The sequence below is a fragment of the Lolium rigidum genome, chromosome 5 (genome assembly GCF_022539505.1).
Source record: "Lolium rigidum isolate FL_2022 chromosome 5, APGP_CSIRO_Lrig_0.1, whole genome shotgun sequence".
Taxonomy (NCBI): Eukaryota; Viridiplantae; Streptophyta; class Magnoliopsida; order Poales; family Poaceae; genus Lolium; species Lolium rigidum.
In genome coordinates this window covers 59,747,537-59,762,515 of record NC_061512.1, presented here as the reverse complement: position 1 = coordinate 59,762,515, position 14,979 = coordinate 59,747,537, and the positions used below count along the sequence as shown (strand labels likewise).

The 14,979-nt window shown below is 41.0% G+C and overlaps 1 protein-coding gene across 1 annotated transcript; it reads left to right on the top strand.

The window, feature by feature from the left end:
* Positions 1-265: 265 nt before the first annotated feature.
* LOC124653784 (MADS-box transcription factor 25-like) lies at positions 266-14,060 on the top strand. The gene is made up of 8 exons (XM_047192849.1): positions 266-447; positions 593-674; positions 1,415-1,476; positions 12,242-12,341; positions 12,436-12,477; positions 12,618-12,701; positions 13,345-13,484; positions 13,989-14,060. The coding sequence occupies exons 1-7, from the start codon at positions 266-268 to the stop codon at positions 13,459-13,461; spliced, it is 669 nt and encodes a 222-aa protein (XP_047048805.1). The 3' UTR covers positions 13,462-13,484; positions 13,989-14,060.
* Positions 14,061-14,979: the final 919 nt, after the last annotated feature.

The window sequence follows — 14,979 nt, the reverse complement described above, 5'->3', positions numbered from 1 at the left end:
TGGGCACGATCTGGCCTTTAGTTTGCAAACCAAAACAAATAAAATATACAATGCAGTACAGTACAAAAAATAGCTGGATTGGCAAGGGGAAAGCTCTTCTAGCTAAATTAGACTTGTTGTTACCTACAGGAGGGAAGAAGCCATTAGCAGCCTAGCGTTCTATCAAACTCCATTCCGATTCTTATGTTTCCTTGATTCGGCTGGACGGCAAGAGGATATATAGAGCGGTCAATAGATCGAAGGTCTGGAGAAGAAGAATAAGAAGATGGGGAGAGGGAAGATTGCAATCGAGAGGATCGAGAATGCAACGAACCGTCAGGTGACCTTTTCCAAGAGGCGTGGCGGGCTGATGAAGAAGGCCCGGGAGCTCGCTATCCTGTGCGATGCCGATCTCGCACTCATCGTCTTCTCCAGCACAAGTCGCCTCTACGACTATGCAAGCTCGAGGTTTATTAGTTAACTTCAGCTCTTCCTTCTGTGCCTTCTAATTAATTAATTAGCACTTTCTCAGTTGATTAGGTTGATTGCTATTAGCACTCTTAACTTCTTAAGTAATGTAAAATCAGATATTCGTGTGATTTGTTATTATCAGCGGCATGAAGGCAATACTAGAGCGCTACCATGAGGCAAAAGAGGAGCACACTAGGGTTTTGAATCCAACATCAGAGGCAAAGGTATGTATACATTCAGAGTAGCATGCATAGGCTGGGGCTGCACCGAAAATATAAATTCACAGTAGCTGGCTAGCTTAATTTCTACACCAGACCTATCGACCAGAGAAGGAAGATGCATATTTCCAAGCTACGTATGTGTACATGCTGTCACTAATTATAGTTGTGTACAATTCGCAAAAAAAAAGTGTACTAAAAGTCTAAAATGCTAATCATTAAGTTGCAAGTTAAGTGTCCGCATTTTTGCTAATTACTTGGTTGGACTCTATGAGAAGGATGATCGAGTGAGCTCTCATGGAACTTTGGTAACATAATAACCAAGCAAGAGCCAGGAAATCATGGGCTGCCAATTTTTGGCATAAGACTACACAACTGATGATAGAAGCCTCATAGCATTAATTGAAATGAAATTTGCCAAAAGAAATTAGTTGAATGGATGAAATAGTGTATAAATATATTATATTTTAGTGTGTTATCTATGAAAAATTGTGCTTGTGCGCATATAAAAAATGTAATGAATAAAATTATCAAGACAAAGTGTGACAAAAAGGTACCATCTAGTACAATGGAGATAACTGTTTTATGATTAACTTGAAGAGAATATCTCTTAGCTCTTATTTCTCTCTCTTCTACGCCACCAAACATCATATGTGGTATTTTAAAATAGCACAGTTTGTCTTAATGATCTCCTAATGTGGTGAGTGGTAATTATTATCCTATTTCAGTTTCTTTTTATTGTGCAGTTATGGCAGAGGGAGGTTGTAAACTTGAGGCGGCAAGTGCAAAACTTACAACACAGTAATAGGTAAATATTTTATATTCTTCAGTATTTTCTCCATTAAGGTTTCTATGACCCTTTCTAGTTTTGAGACTGACCTTTACCATTAAATTGAAATAAAAAAATATATGTTATTTACCAAAAATAATATACTATCGACAACTTATTTCAAATAAGAATTCGGCGGTGTACTTTTTTTTGCAACATATAACACATGTTTCATTAGTTAAATTCACGGTCAAAATTAACATCAAATTCATGAAGGCTTTACAAACCTGGACCGAGGGAGTATTACTTATGCGTAGAATTAAAATGCTAATTGGTATAGCTATCGAAAACAATTCTTGTTTCGTCTTTTCATATGCATATTAATTGGAGGAGAAGAGTCTATGATGATGCATGTCAAGATCTCTCGCTTGGGATGTGATTGGTTGCTTGTGCCAATTTTTATTCACTCCTAGGGGCTAGGCCCTAGGGTGGCATGGTCATTGAGAAATGGCATCTCGTCCATGTTGTCCATTTTATTTGTCTTCCCACAATGAGACTGGTTGCATGGGTTTGGCAACTATTCCCATTTGTTGGTATGTTGCACACATGCCTTTTGGGCTTGGCTGCAAATGGAAGGTGCTTAGTTACCCACATGAGGTTGCATGTGGTTAACTGGTTCAAATGTGATGAGCTTACAATTTCATTGCATGCCACATCCAATCATACATAACAATTAGAAAAATATGAACTTCACGACCACCACAAACATGATTATGATGACGAAGTGTTTGAGCATACACTGTCAAACTTGTTGTGTTCCTTCGGCTGCGTGTTGGTTGTTGTTCTCATCATCCAAGAACATGGAGTAATCCTCCTCTGCATCCTGTCTAGTTTCATCCCCTTTGTATCCATTGTTGGAGAAACCGTCCACTTGATCTTGGCACCTGCGCCAGGACCGTCAGTCCTCGACCCATCCCTAACAGTTTATCTAACAAGACTCAAGAATGACATGTAGTGTACACCATCACAAGATCATCATAACAAGCATCCTTGAAATTTTAACAAGCATCAAAAGTTTAAACCAAATCAGAAACTAACATGAGCATGCATGATCATTAGAAAAACATGAGCACAAGTTCATCTTACAACTATGGTGTTAACCTACCACCACAAGAAAAGTGGACTCCATCTCCATAAGTTCACCATCAGATTACAAGTTTATTAGTATATAGCAACTCATCAAAGTATACAGATCACGGAAAGTTTGCAAGACCTAGCTACCACCAAAATATACATCATCAACAACATCATCATCATCACCATCACTATCACCGTGCATCACCACCCCTAACCCCGCAAGGAACCCTAGACCTATAGATTATAGTAGTGCTTAGCCAGGTGGGTTCTAAGCCAGAGGGTTCTACGTTGCTCATGCATGCTATAAGACAAGGTCTTATTGGCTCCCTCTTTCATTAGACGATGCCAGAGTATAATCGTCGACAAGTGCATTTGAATATAAAGACACACGATAAAAGAGGTCAACCAACAAGACCAAGTTAAATGCGCAAACAATGTGCAAGATAAGTTTACAACACACAACTTATAGATCATTTAAAACTAAACCTACGCAAGTTTGTGATACAAATTAACCAACAACATCTTCACTTTCGACTTGACCTCGGCGAGAACAGGCGGAGACCATCAAACGTCATGAAGTCCTAGTGGTAGCCCTGAAGATGACATCGCTCTTCTATCTACCTCTGACTTGGTTTTACAGGGCCATAGTAGAACAACCCCTCCGAACCGCAGAGAACATTCCTAATGAGTTTCCCAAGCTTATGTTGAATGCGATACAACTCAAATCTGGAATCTTCCTCACATAGTTGGCAAAGTCCTTGACCCATGTTGTCAGACTAGATGAATCCACAAGTAGCCGATGATCCCGTGCAAACTTCCGCATGTGATGGGTTGCGTAGAATGCTTTCCTCGTGCTCTCTGTTGGTTGCTTCACGTAGGGAAACTCTTGTCTATGGCCGAATACACGCCTGCCATTGATGACTACTTATCATTTCAAGCCGCTACCGTTCAAGTAGTAGCGGCTGAGAGAATCATCCAGAATGTTCCTGATGTTGGTGTAGTTTTTTGGTTTCACGCTCCCCGAGTCAAAATACACGACGTGCGGGTGATTGAGGTGTAAAACAATGAGGGTGCAATATTTGTCTGTATGCAACACAATTTAAACAGACCATTATATCCTCAACTCAAACATAATGAAAGAAATATATACGAAAGCATCTTGTGGCGCTGGCGAGTGACTTACTCGGGAAAATAAGGAAGGAAAAACATTTTTTTGTCCTTATTCGCCAAGAAGAGACTCTCGATGTAATGCATCACATTGAGTCTGTTCTCATAGGTGACCAAGTAGCTCTCATACAGGTAGTAGGGGTCCGCTATCCCCAAGGTCGGGGATAACTCTTGCTCTTTTCTAACATGGTAGGTCTCAGTGAGCACAAATAGGCGGAGGAAGTTTCGGTGATGTCTATTCATTTGAAACATGGAGAATATGTCTTCAAATCTTAGGAAGATCACGTCCGTGGGGTGTTTATCGATAAAGCCCAGGCCCTCAAGAACTTTGACGACAAAAAGCGAGTACGTTAGAGATGCCATACAAATAAGACGCCTTTCTTCTGCTAGAATAATGTCATGCAGACTCTTCATATCACCGGTTAGCGTTAGGTACTTTTCCCACGATAACATAGGTTCACCCTCCACATGATATTGCCGCTCTTGCATGGAGATCTTGTCCAGAACCCGGGTTGTTTGGCAAGAGACATAATCTTTTTTCTTAGCCCTTTTACGTCCCTTTTTCTTTAAACCAGAAGAATCTGACACCACATGTGTTGCGGCCTCGGCCGGATCTGATGCCACATGTGTTGCGGGTTCGGCAGGATCTGACACTACCAGAAAATAGCTAATCAGTGGCGCACCTATATTAGCTATTAGTGGCACATCTAGGTGCGCCACTGCTATCACACCACTACTAACTGTTAGTAGTGGTGTACTAGTGGTGCGCCATTGCTATCTGGCTTAGCAGTGGTGCACCAAGTAGTGCGCCACTACTAGCTTCGTGGTGTTCCACTGCTAAACGCGTGAGGTGCGCCACTGGACAAAAACAAGGTGCACCACTGCTAAAATTTGAAATTTCTAGATCTAGATCTAGATCTAGATCTGGCACATTTTCTTCGAATTTTTTTAGCTTGTTATTTTTTCTCATCTTTGTTGCCCAAATTATTTGTCCAATGTTCATTCTCATTTTTCATAGCCTAGCCGCCGGTGAGGATGGATCAGAGAGGTAGGAGAGGTGAGGATGGATGATGGATGATAGAGGTAGGAGAGGTGAGGATGGAGGAGAGGAGGAAGGCCGGAGGTAATGGAGGCTGGAGGGTCGTCGGAGAGGAGGAGGGAGGTCGGACGATCGTCGGAGAGTAGGGTCACCGAAGGTCGCCAGAGTGGATGGAGAAGTAGAAGGAAAACATGAAAAGAGAGGAGGAGGAGATGAGAGGAGAGGAGAAGGAGAGCAGGAGGAGAGGAGAAGGAGAACAGGAGAATGTGTGGAGGAGGAGGGAGTAGGAGGGGGTAAGTGGCTGGCCCGTCCGTTTCAAATTTTGTGGGTGGGAAGCTTAGCAGTGGCGCACCAAGGCATGGGTGCGTCACCTCTATTTTTTCCCTTTATTTTTTGGAATTTCTGCCTTGGTGCGCTACTGCTATTTTTTTCTTTTTTTGAAACTTCGGCCCAAAATCTAATACCTGAAAGAAGTCCTATTTCTTTTTTAAATTTGACGAATCCAGTTTTTATCTAAACGACCATAGGTCGTTGAATTCGGATAGGAAATTTTGCGTAGATACATTTTCATATAATCTTTTTTTCATCGGAGGTCATATGCAACTAGAAATCCAGTTGTACCGAAACATGACACCATTTTGCAAAAAAAGTTGAAATTCATGTTGGTTAATTCTCATTAAAACTAGATGACATAATACATGGGCATCTCGAAGGATTTTATTTTTTAAAATTTCTATCTATTTCTTTATTTTTTTCAAAACCGAAGTAGCAGTGGCGCACATATATGTGGTGCACCACTGGTAACTCCTGGCCATTCTATACCCACAACCCACACTTCCCAGTGGCGCACCCCTTCTTGGTGCCCCACTGCCATCCATAGCAGTGGGGCACCAAGAAGGGGTGCGCCACTGGTAAGTGTGGGGAGGGGTGGCTTTGGCAGATCCTTAGTGGTGGCGCACAAAAAAAGGGTGCGCCACTAGTATTTTTCTATCGGTGGAGCACCACTATTCGGTGTGTAACTAGCAGCCACTGGTAGTTTTCTGTGGCTAGCCCTTTCTCTAGTAGTGTGACACCACATTGCCTTGGCTTGGCGCCAACTCAACTGGTGTTGCTTGGTACCTCGGATGTGCCCCTTGTCGAATTCCGGCAATCCAATCTTCGATCGACTGGATCAAGATAGGAAGGAGGCCGTTGACCTATTTTCCACTTGGTTTTCAACAATGGTGGCCATGTTTGCTTTAAGGGTCGCCAATTCTTGCTTAACTTCATGATGTTCTTCTCGTAGTGTGTGCCCCGTGTCTACATTTTCTTCTTCGCCTCCACTCCAACCGCTTGAAGATGACCCGGCGACAACGTCATTGTCTTTTTTGAAAAACGAAATGGCTAGCTAACACTAATCAAAATTGAAACTATTAGTAATAAAAAAAATCACGGTAAAATTCGGCATGACCTTTACTAAGAAAGGATATACGGAGTGCGAGAAATTTGGTTGAAATGGAAATTAATCAATGTTTCGACAAAACATTAGCAACTCATATTCCTGTAAAACAATGCTCCAAAATTGTTAATCGTTAACTTATCGGTCGTCCACAAAATGGAGATTAATTGCTTATCGGCCGACTAATCAATTTTATGGGTCGGCCATATATTGGCTTATTTTTTTTTTGTAAATCCTAATTTTCGGCACTAAAATTTGAATAATATGCTATGTAAAAAAATATTGCAGCATTGAACATAAGTTTTGCCTTGATTCCTTGCACTTGAATCAATAAAAATAGAAAATCTGAGCTAATGCACAGCTGTCAGACCGAATTTCTATGACATTTCAATGAAAATCAGCCGAAATATTGACCATCAGACTAAAAATCGGACGAAATATTGGTGCCAGTGATAACTTAGCTGATATGCCAAAATCTTATCGGTTACCACCTGATTCACAATAAATCAGACAATAAATCGGTATCTCAAACGAATATTTTGATCAATGTTGTACAACAAGACATTTTTGCCATACTACCATACACCATATATCCATGTAACTAATCAAGCATTTACTGTAATCAACAACTAATATCCCTACAAATTAATTAGATAAGCAACTCATATCCTTGTAATCAACGCAGCTAATCAACCATATAGTGTAATCGGCATTTCATGGAGCAAGTGCAGGGCGCGGTTTCATACCAAGGTGGGGGCAGGGGAGGGGGTCATGCGGGGTGGGGGAGTAGCAGGCGAGCTCGACTGCAGGGAGAAAGGAGGCGTGACGCGGCCGGCGACCGTTTTGATGGCGAAGGCGAGGCGCAGAGTGGCGGGGTCAGAGGCGCGGAGTGGTCGGAGGCGTCGAGGCCGAGTGCTCCGCCGTCTAGAGAGATTGGCGAAACTGTGGTAGGAGAAATTGACTCGGCGCGTCGACTGAACTTTTGGTTAAGTCCAAATAATGGTAGCCGGCGGCGATAAGGTACGCTACCAGTATTTGGTGCACCCTCGGTCAGAAACTATTGGCAGCGGTTGGCGTCGATGACACATGGCCAAGAAGAGCGTATTAGCCGCGTGCCATGACGGCCGCACGCGGTGGATAAGTTCTGTGCCCAGGCGCAGCCAGACCCACATAATAGTCGCGTGCTGAGGGCAGCGACACGCTTCTAGTAAGCACATACTAGTCGCATGCTCCTTTCTGGCACACACCAATTATAAGCAGTCGCGTGCACCTAATAAGGTGTGCTGCCAATAAGCCTGTCCCTATGCCTTTTTCCTACTAGTGGAAGCTGCACTAAGGGACTCACTTGAGCCCACGACAAACTTTCATGCGGACAGACCGAGGGAGATGGTATGCATCTCATAGTAGTTCATGATTGGCTTGTTGAGGAACTTCGCAACATTGGGATGATATTTAGATTGGACAACAATGTGTTAGTTGCGCATGATAGTTTTTGACGACCAAGTGAAACAAGGATGCAAGATAGTGCGCTAACCATGTTGTATCCCTGATGATAGTGCTCCAAGAGAATGGTTAAGGTGACCTCACAATATGCATTGAGCGTCGAGGTATTTGAACTTTCTCACCTAGAGCCACCTATCCCTGCACTTCCCGAGGTCACCTCAGATCCAGAGTGCTCAAACATATTATTCTCAATGGCAGTCCAGTGGTCCTCCATGAAGCTTGTGTCAGTCCAGACATTGGTCCTGATGAGCCCGAACATCTTCTCTAGGAAAAAGGTGGACATGAAGGGAAGACATTTCATGGTCCCATTTGATTGCTCCTTCTCCGCCTTTCCAATCCTTGTGGCCACCTTTTAAGCTACGGTCTTCAGTTTGGGTATGAATGGAGGGGCCACTACATTTTGGGTATTGATTTCAAAATCATCCACAACCAAAAGGGATTTGCGAATCACAAATGCTGACCACAGTCAGGCTAAAGTAGTCAAATGGAGTGCTACATTGATCATGCATGACATGCTAATGTCAAAACATGAAAATCTAACCGAACAAAATATGCACAAACAAGAGCTACCACATCCAGTACAGAAGCTCAAGCTAGACAGTGGGTCAACATAACTAGATCATACTTCAAGCACACACATATTTCAACAACCTACCATACTACAACACACATATCTACCCTACTAGTGATAGATTTGGACAACGTACCATACTATAAGAACACACATATACCCTAAACAAGTAGTAGACATGCACAACTTAGGTAGATTTACCATACCAAGATCACATATCTACCCAATCCAAGTTGGAGGTGTGGTTACTTACAACCATCGTGGAGGTGGACCACAAAGAGGACAACTCAAGGAAGAGGAGGTAGTAAGGTTGCCGTCGCTGCCCAATGATGAGTGTGCTGCTTACATGCACTTCGACAAGAAAATGGAGCTCGATGGAGGGAGATGGTGGTTCTGGAATGGGATGTGAGAGTGGAGGGTATAAATAGGTGGAGGATTTTAGCGGGTGATGACCGAATTCCCCCCTCTTCTTTTTCGATGAAGGGCATGATGTCTCGTTATTTGAACGGTCTCGAAAGCTCGTACAGCCTGCACTCCTCTTTTACATGGAGGGAAGCCACGAGGGTGGTTCCACGAAAACAACCGAATCAATAGTTCCTAGCGGGCCGAGCCTGGAGGTGCTTTAAGCATTGTGCGGGCCACAGTGCAGAGGTTGTGCATGCATCAAATTAGCCCATATTTGGCTCCCCAAGGCATGGTCTAGCATCATGCGGGCTACGAATGCCCTTGAAGACTAGGCCAATGAAACCCATATTTCCAGTAGCACTTGTTGTTGCAATGAATGAATACGTAGTTTCATCAAAGGACAAGACAAGTTCAAAAAATGCATGTGTTTCTACCAGATCGAAACCAAGGTGACTCAAAACCCGCAGGCAACATTGTGGTATTGGCGGGGTTCATCCTCCAAAAGAGGTAGGTTAGGCTCATTTTTTGTTTGAAATGGGGAAGAAGCTCCGGCCTCTACATCAAAATATGCATACCCTCTATTTGTTTTTTTAAAAGTCTCCAAATCGTCAAAGAATAGCTTATTACATCAAGTATCACTAAAGGTGCTACATGGATCAATCATCTAAAATAAAGGAAATAAAAATATGTCTAGTGGATCAACATGTGAGCCTACGAGCAGCCGTGAGCCACACCAGCTGAATAAATCACGTGCAACCGTTTTCAATCGATTGCACCTAAAATCCATGTCCTCGCCCTGCTCCTTCGGCCAGAGAAATAACCACGTGCATTGAGTATTAAGTGAGATAACATGAATCACGATATGCACAAATACCAACCCTAATATGTCCCTTGACTCTTTTATATAGTCTATGCAACCAGCTATCAAAAGATTAATAATGTTTCTTGGTGTGTATATTCAAAAGGACATATGGAGAATACACAAAATAATTGTGGCAAGCACACAATCAATGAAAAAAGTTTGATTGTTTCATTTTTGTCACAAAAAAATATTTTTATTACCTTGCCAGTTTCTTTTGAAAAATCATCCTTCCTTAATACAACTTTCTATGCAAGAACAACAAAAATATTCTTATAATAATTAGATGAAACTATTTTATGTTGCTACCCTCTTCTTAAACAAGTTTTACTTTCGCTCGCTGCGCCCACTTTGTTTCTCCGTCCCTTGGAAGTTGCAGAACTTCTCATTTGCCTCCCTCATAGCCTCTTTGTCCGAGGTGCAAAGAGGAGATATTTCTGCTTTTCTATCTAAGTGTTCATTTTCTTTTTTACACATACTAATTTGGTTGCGAGCCCACCCTCAAAAGAAATTATGGAGCTGTCAGATTTTATTCGGCCAAATCTTCATTGGTGAGTTACACTAAAATCACCCCAACCGACATCGGGAGTGTAGTATCATCACATATCCGTACAAGCTCTGCAAGAAAACCAGCTTTCTGTGCATCTCGAGCAGCACTATATACCGCAACCATACACCATTCAAAACCATCAGATTTATTTTGAATGTTAAATTTAACACATCTATCTCCTCTAGTGATATCTTTAATGTTCACTGTGGATGAATTCACTCCTACTACAACGCCTCCCGACCTTCCAATAGGTAGGAAACAATACCACACAAAATCAAAGACCCCGACAGATGCTTTGAGAACGAAGTCAGGAAATTTCATATCCCTTTCTCTAAGATATATTTTTTCTCGATAATGGGCGCTTTATTACTCAAAAAATTTAAGCATTACACCCAGCCTCTGCATAACTAGGATGCAAACATCCGTTTTAATTCAAAAGGTACCAAAATAAAAGGCATTCAAAATGAAACCAAGTTTAAAGCAAAGTAGTCTCTATGGAGGCAGAGGGTCAATCCGTAGATTATGCTGCCATCCATATAGGGTAAAAGTATCCCTCGCCACATCCTCAAATCGTGTAGACACCTCCATAAATAAGTTGCGGTTCTTCACACGTTGTAGAGGTGACCATAAACGGAGCACAGATGTACATCGGTAGATAACCTTCATAAGAGAAACATTTTGATCATTAAAAACCTTGTCATTTCTACATAGCCATAGCGGACAAATAACGGAAATCGCTCCAACCCTAATAAGTAGCTTGAACCTAGGATCTACACCATTTAGCCAATTGCCGAATATATTCGCAACACATCATGGTGGATATAAGATAGAACCTATCTGGATGGCTGACCATATAGATCTAGAAAATTTACAATTGAAGAATAAGTGTTTTATAGTCTCGTCATGATGACAAAAGACACACTTTTTGCTTGCTTGCCAATTACGTTTTACAAGGTTGTCTTTGGTGAGATTACCCCTTGACGAAGATACCACACAAAAAAACTTTGTTTTAAGCGGGATCTTCATCTTCCAAATTTTCGAATTATTATCAACTGGTATATTAGGTTGGATTAAAGCCTTATACATAGAATTCATAGAGAATTTGCCACTCTCATAGATTCCAACGAAATTCATCACCGAATCCAGGCGTTGTAACAAAACATTCCAAGATGTTTGTCTGGGTCCAATGAGACTTCTTCTGAACGACACATTTGGTGGGTATGGTTCCTTCTCTAAGATATATATAGCGGAGAAATCTAATTTATGCTCCCTTATAGTCTTATGAACAAAAGGATGTTTTTCCCTTTCGCGAAACCGTCACTATTCCATATGCCCCCTTCCATTGAGACTTACTTTTTCATAGGCAGGGAATCCGTTTGTTCCTCCACACCATCTTCTTGTTTAGCATTCGGACATGATTGGAGCAACAATAGTAGCTTTGTTTCCTGCTTCCGGCGCGAGCGCGGGTTACCAGAGCGGGATCCCTCGGAAAGTAGGAGCGGGGGATGGCCATGCGAGCGGCTTAACGGCCAGAATGTGTGGCTCTCGGCAGGGCTTCCTCTTGGCGTGTGGTATGTTGTGGAACCTGTCATGGGATGCAGTACGGTGTTTGGCAGCGGGAGGACTGGATGCCACCAGATCTGGCTGCCAGCGTGATGGTTTCTAGAGTCATCGTCTCTGTGTGGTGCGGTTCCTACTTCCCAGTGGTGGTTTCTAGAGTCAGCACAACTCCAGATCGGCGACGAGGTATATGGTGGTTTCCACATGAAGTTGGCATAGTTGTCGCGCTAGAGGTGCTCCCTATCAAATTGAATCTTCCTAGTCGCTGGCAAGTGTGGCCGCTGCTGTTTCAAGGGGGGTGATAACGATAACACCGCACAACCTTGGCCATGGTTCGGTTTTGAGTTTTGACGGAGTGTGTAGAGTATGTGTTGGTATCCAAGCTGGCACATGTCTTGTTCGATGACAGTTGCTTGGGTTGGTTGTAACGGTTTTTTTGCTGGGCTTTACGCTAATTTGTCCGCCAATTCTCTTCTTCTTGGTTAATAAAATAGCAATTTCCCAGCTTCTAAAAAATGTAAGTATCTAGTAGCTAGTTACATTGTTAATCCATGTGTTTTCTGATGAAAATACAGCCAACTATTGGGAGAGGAACTATCTGGCTCAAATGTTCGGGATCTGCAGTTTCTCCAGAACCAACTTGAGATTAGTTTGCATTCTGTAAGAAAGAGGAAGGTGCACCATCCTTTCCCCTTCTTCTTTAATTTATTTACTTACGCTGCAATTATATATGCATGATACAATCTTTAATGGTAGCTGATTTCTGTAGGAGCAACTTCTGGCCGTGGAGATCCAAGAACTCAACCAAAAGGTTCACTACATCTTCTTCCTCTTCTTCCTTTTGCTAGTACTGTTGTTGGTGTTGAGATAGCTCAGGTGTCTATTCTGGGATAAATCAATGCCATTAACGACTTATTATGTTATGGTGAGATGATTTTTTTTTTCATGTAGGGGTTTCATATTGAGAAGGAAAACATAGAACTTTGCACCAAGCTGAGAATTGCTCATGAACACAAGATGGAACTACAGAAGAAGGTAAGAAATGTCTTAGAATACCAAGTACTGAATGCAATGTAATATCAGTACTGGTCACGGATGCATGCCCGCGCGCTTCACTCCTTTTTGAAAAAAGGCAGTAGGACCTTCCTTGCCATTTATGCTAAAAGAATGCAAGCTAATACATTAATTCTAGTTTGCCTGTCAAGAAGTGTCCAAGCATTATGCAGAAAATCATGTTGTCAGGTACTCTATCTGGTCGTAGAACTATATCATTTTCGACATCGACACGATTCTTAAGGTGAAACTTTCATCATCAGTTCAGACAATAATAGTATTTTTTCAAAATGAAATAATTATACCTAACTAAAATATATTTGTAATTGATCTAGTAATACTAATTTATTTTAATCAATTTTGTTGACAGAATCACAACATCCAAAGAACTTAAGTATGTGTAATAGTCAAAATCATAAATCTTTCAAAGCTCTAGTATTGACAAAGTAGCAAATGCAATATTCATGACTCATATGTAGTGCGAAATAATATATGTACGTGCTCACGCAACAGTTCTATTCCAGTAAAATATTAATACCAGCTTAATTCAGTACGTTATATTTGGTTACAAGCATGGAAGAGAACTGGTGCTTGACAAGTGAACTTATTTGTGATAATTACTTAGATTTCTGGAGGACTCAGATCGAGTGAGCAGCAGACTGGCGCAAGCAGCTCAAAAATGAGAGTACGTGAACCAAGTATTGACCTTGAGTTGTGCCAGCAGGAGCAGGATGACGAATAACACATAATATCTCGTCAACATCAGTAAGTAATTCCTGTCTAATAAATGGGAGTGGTATTTTGGAGCATGGGAGCGCTCCCTTCATTTTGAAATGCGTGTTACACATGTTTTGAAATTTTAAAAAAACTGAAACAAAAAATCGTACGTACATCTTCACGTGCTACGCGCTGACAAAGTAGTTTCTGGAAAAATCGATTTGTCACGTAACGTGTGTAAAATAGACAAAATTCATGGCTGAGACTAAGACTGTTCACAAAATAAATTTTCTCTTTTTTATATAGACCAGAACAAATATTTTTTTCATGAAACTTGGCGAACTCACATATATTATGTAGATGTAGATGTAGATTTTTTTTGTAATTTTTTAAACATTTCTAATTATAGTTTTTTAGTAGAGGGAGCATATGCACCCGGGAGCCGAATTAAATTTCCTCAGTGGCATTTCAAACAAGTTATAAATTATTGCACGTACTATTTGTTAACTACAATTTATTGAATTACATAAAACAACTTTGGTTTATTTTCAGTGCCTGGACGATGTCGCAGCTCATCAATCTTTGTGCATACACCTTGTACGGTGCACGAGGAGTCAAGAAACATGTATGCATATCGTGCATATTAAGATGAAACTAAACTGAAGAAGAACATGCTAGAACCCTATATATTTTTGTGGTGTCAAAGACACATATACAGCTGCAAATGTATTTATGTGGATCTAACTCGATCTTGCATGGAGAAGAGAGAAGATCATATAGACATATAGATTATTAATGAATGTGTATGCTTTTGTTTTTTTGTGTAATCGCAAAGATCGATCATTGTAGATATATAGCAAAAATGCCCGCGCGTTGCGGCGGACAGATTTTTATTGAATATTATTTTACTGAAATGCAACTACCATTAAAATGTTCTAGAATGTATTTTTGTTAATATTTAGGTGTCTAACGCTATCCATAAATCTCAATCACCTAAATTCTATACTTGAGAATATGTTTTTGTCAAGTGTCGTCAACTAAATTGCTTTTGGTATTATGTGTATAACACAAATGCATGTGCGTTGCTACGAACGAATAAATTTAAACCTAGATATGCAAATAATAAATTGATCTATTAAAGTTGGACATAACATGAAGTCACACAAAAATTAAAACATTTAGTTGAAAGTACATATATTCTAATTTGAGAGAGCATATGCATCCGGGAGCCAAATTGAGTTTCCGGTTGAAAAAAGGAAAGTATGATTGTGCACTAAAGAAAAGATGTCTTAACCTGTGCTTCACCATAGGTAGTAGCTGTAGCAATCAGGACATTATCAAACATATCATATTTCTTCCAAACTTCAATAGCTCGCGATCCACCATATTTCTAGATCGATTCACATCTGCAAAAGAAAAGATCGGCATCAATCTAAGTAGAGTTCTATATATAGCTGATTTAGAGGTTTCAGTTGTACTGAGTTCAAGCATCAGAGATGCACATTGTCTGCGCGTTCATCTTCAATGGAGCCTGCATCAAAAT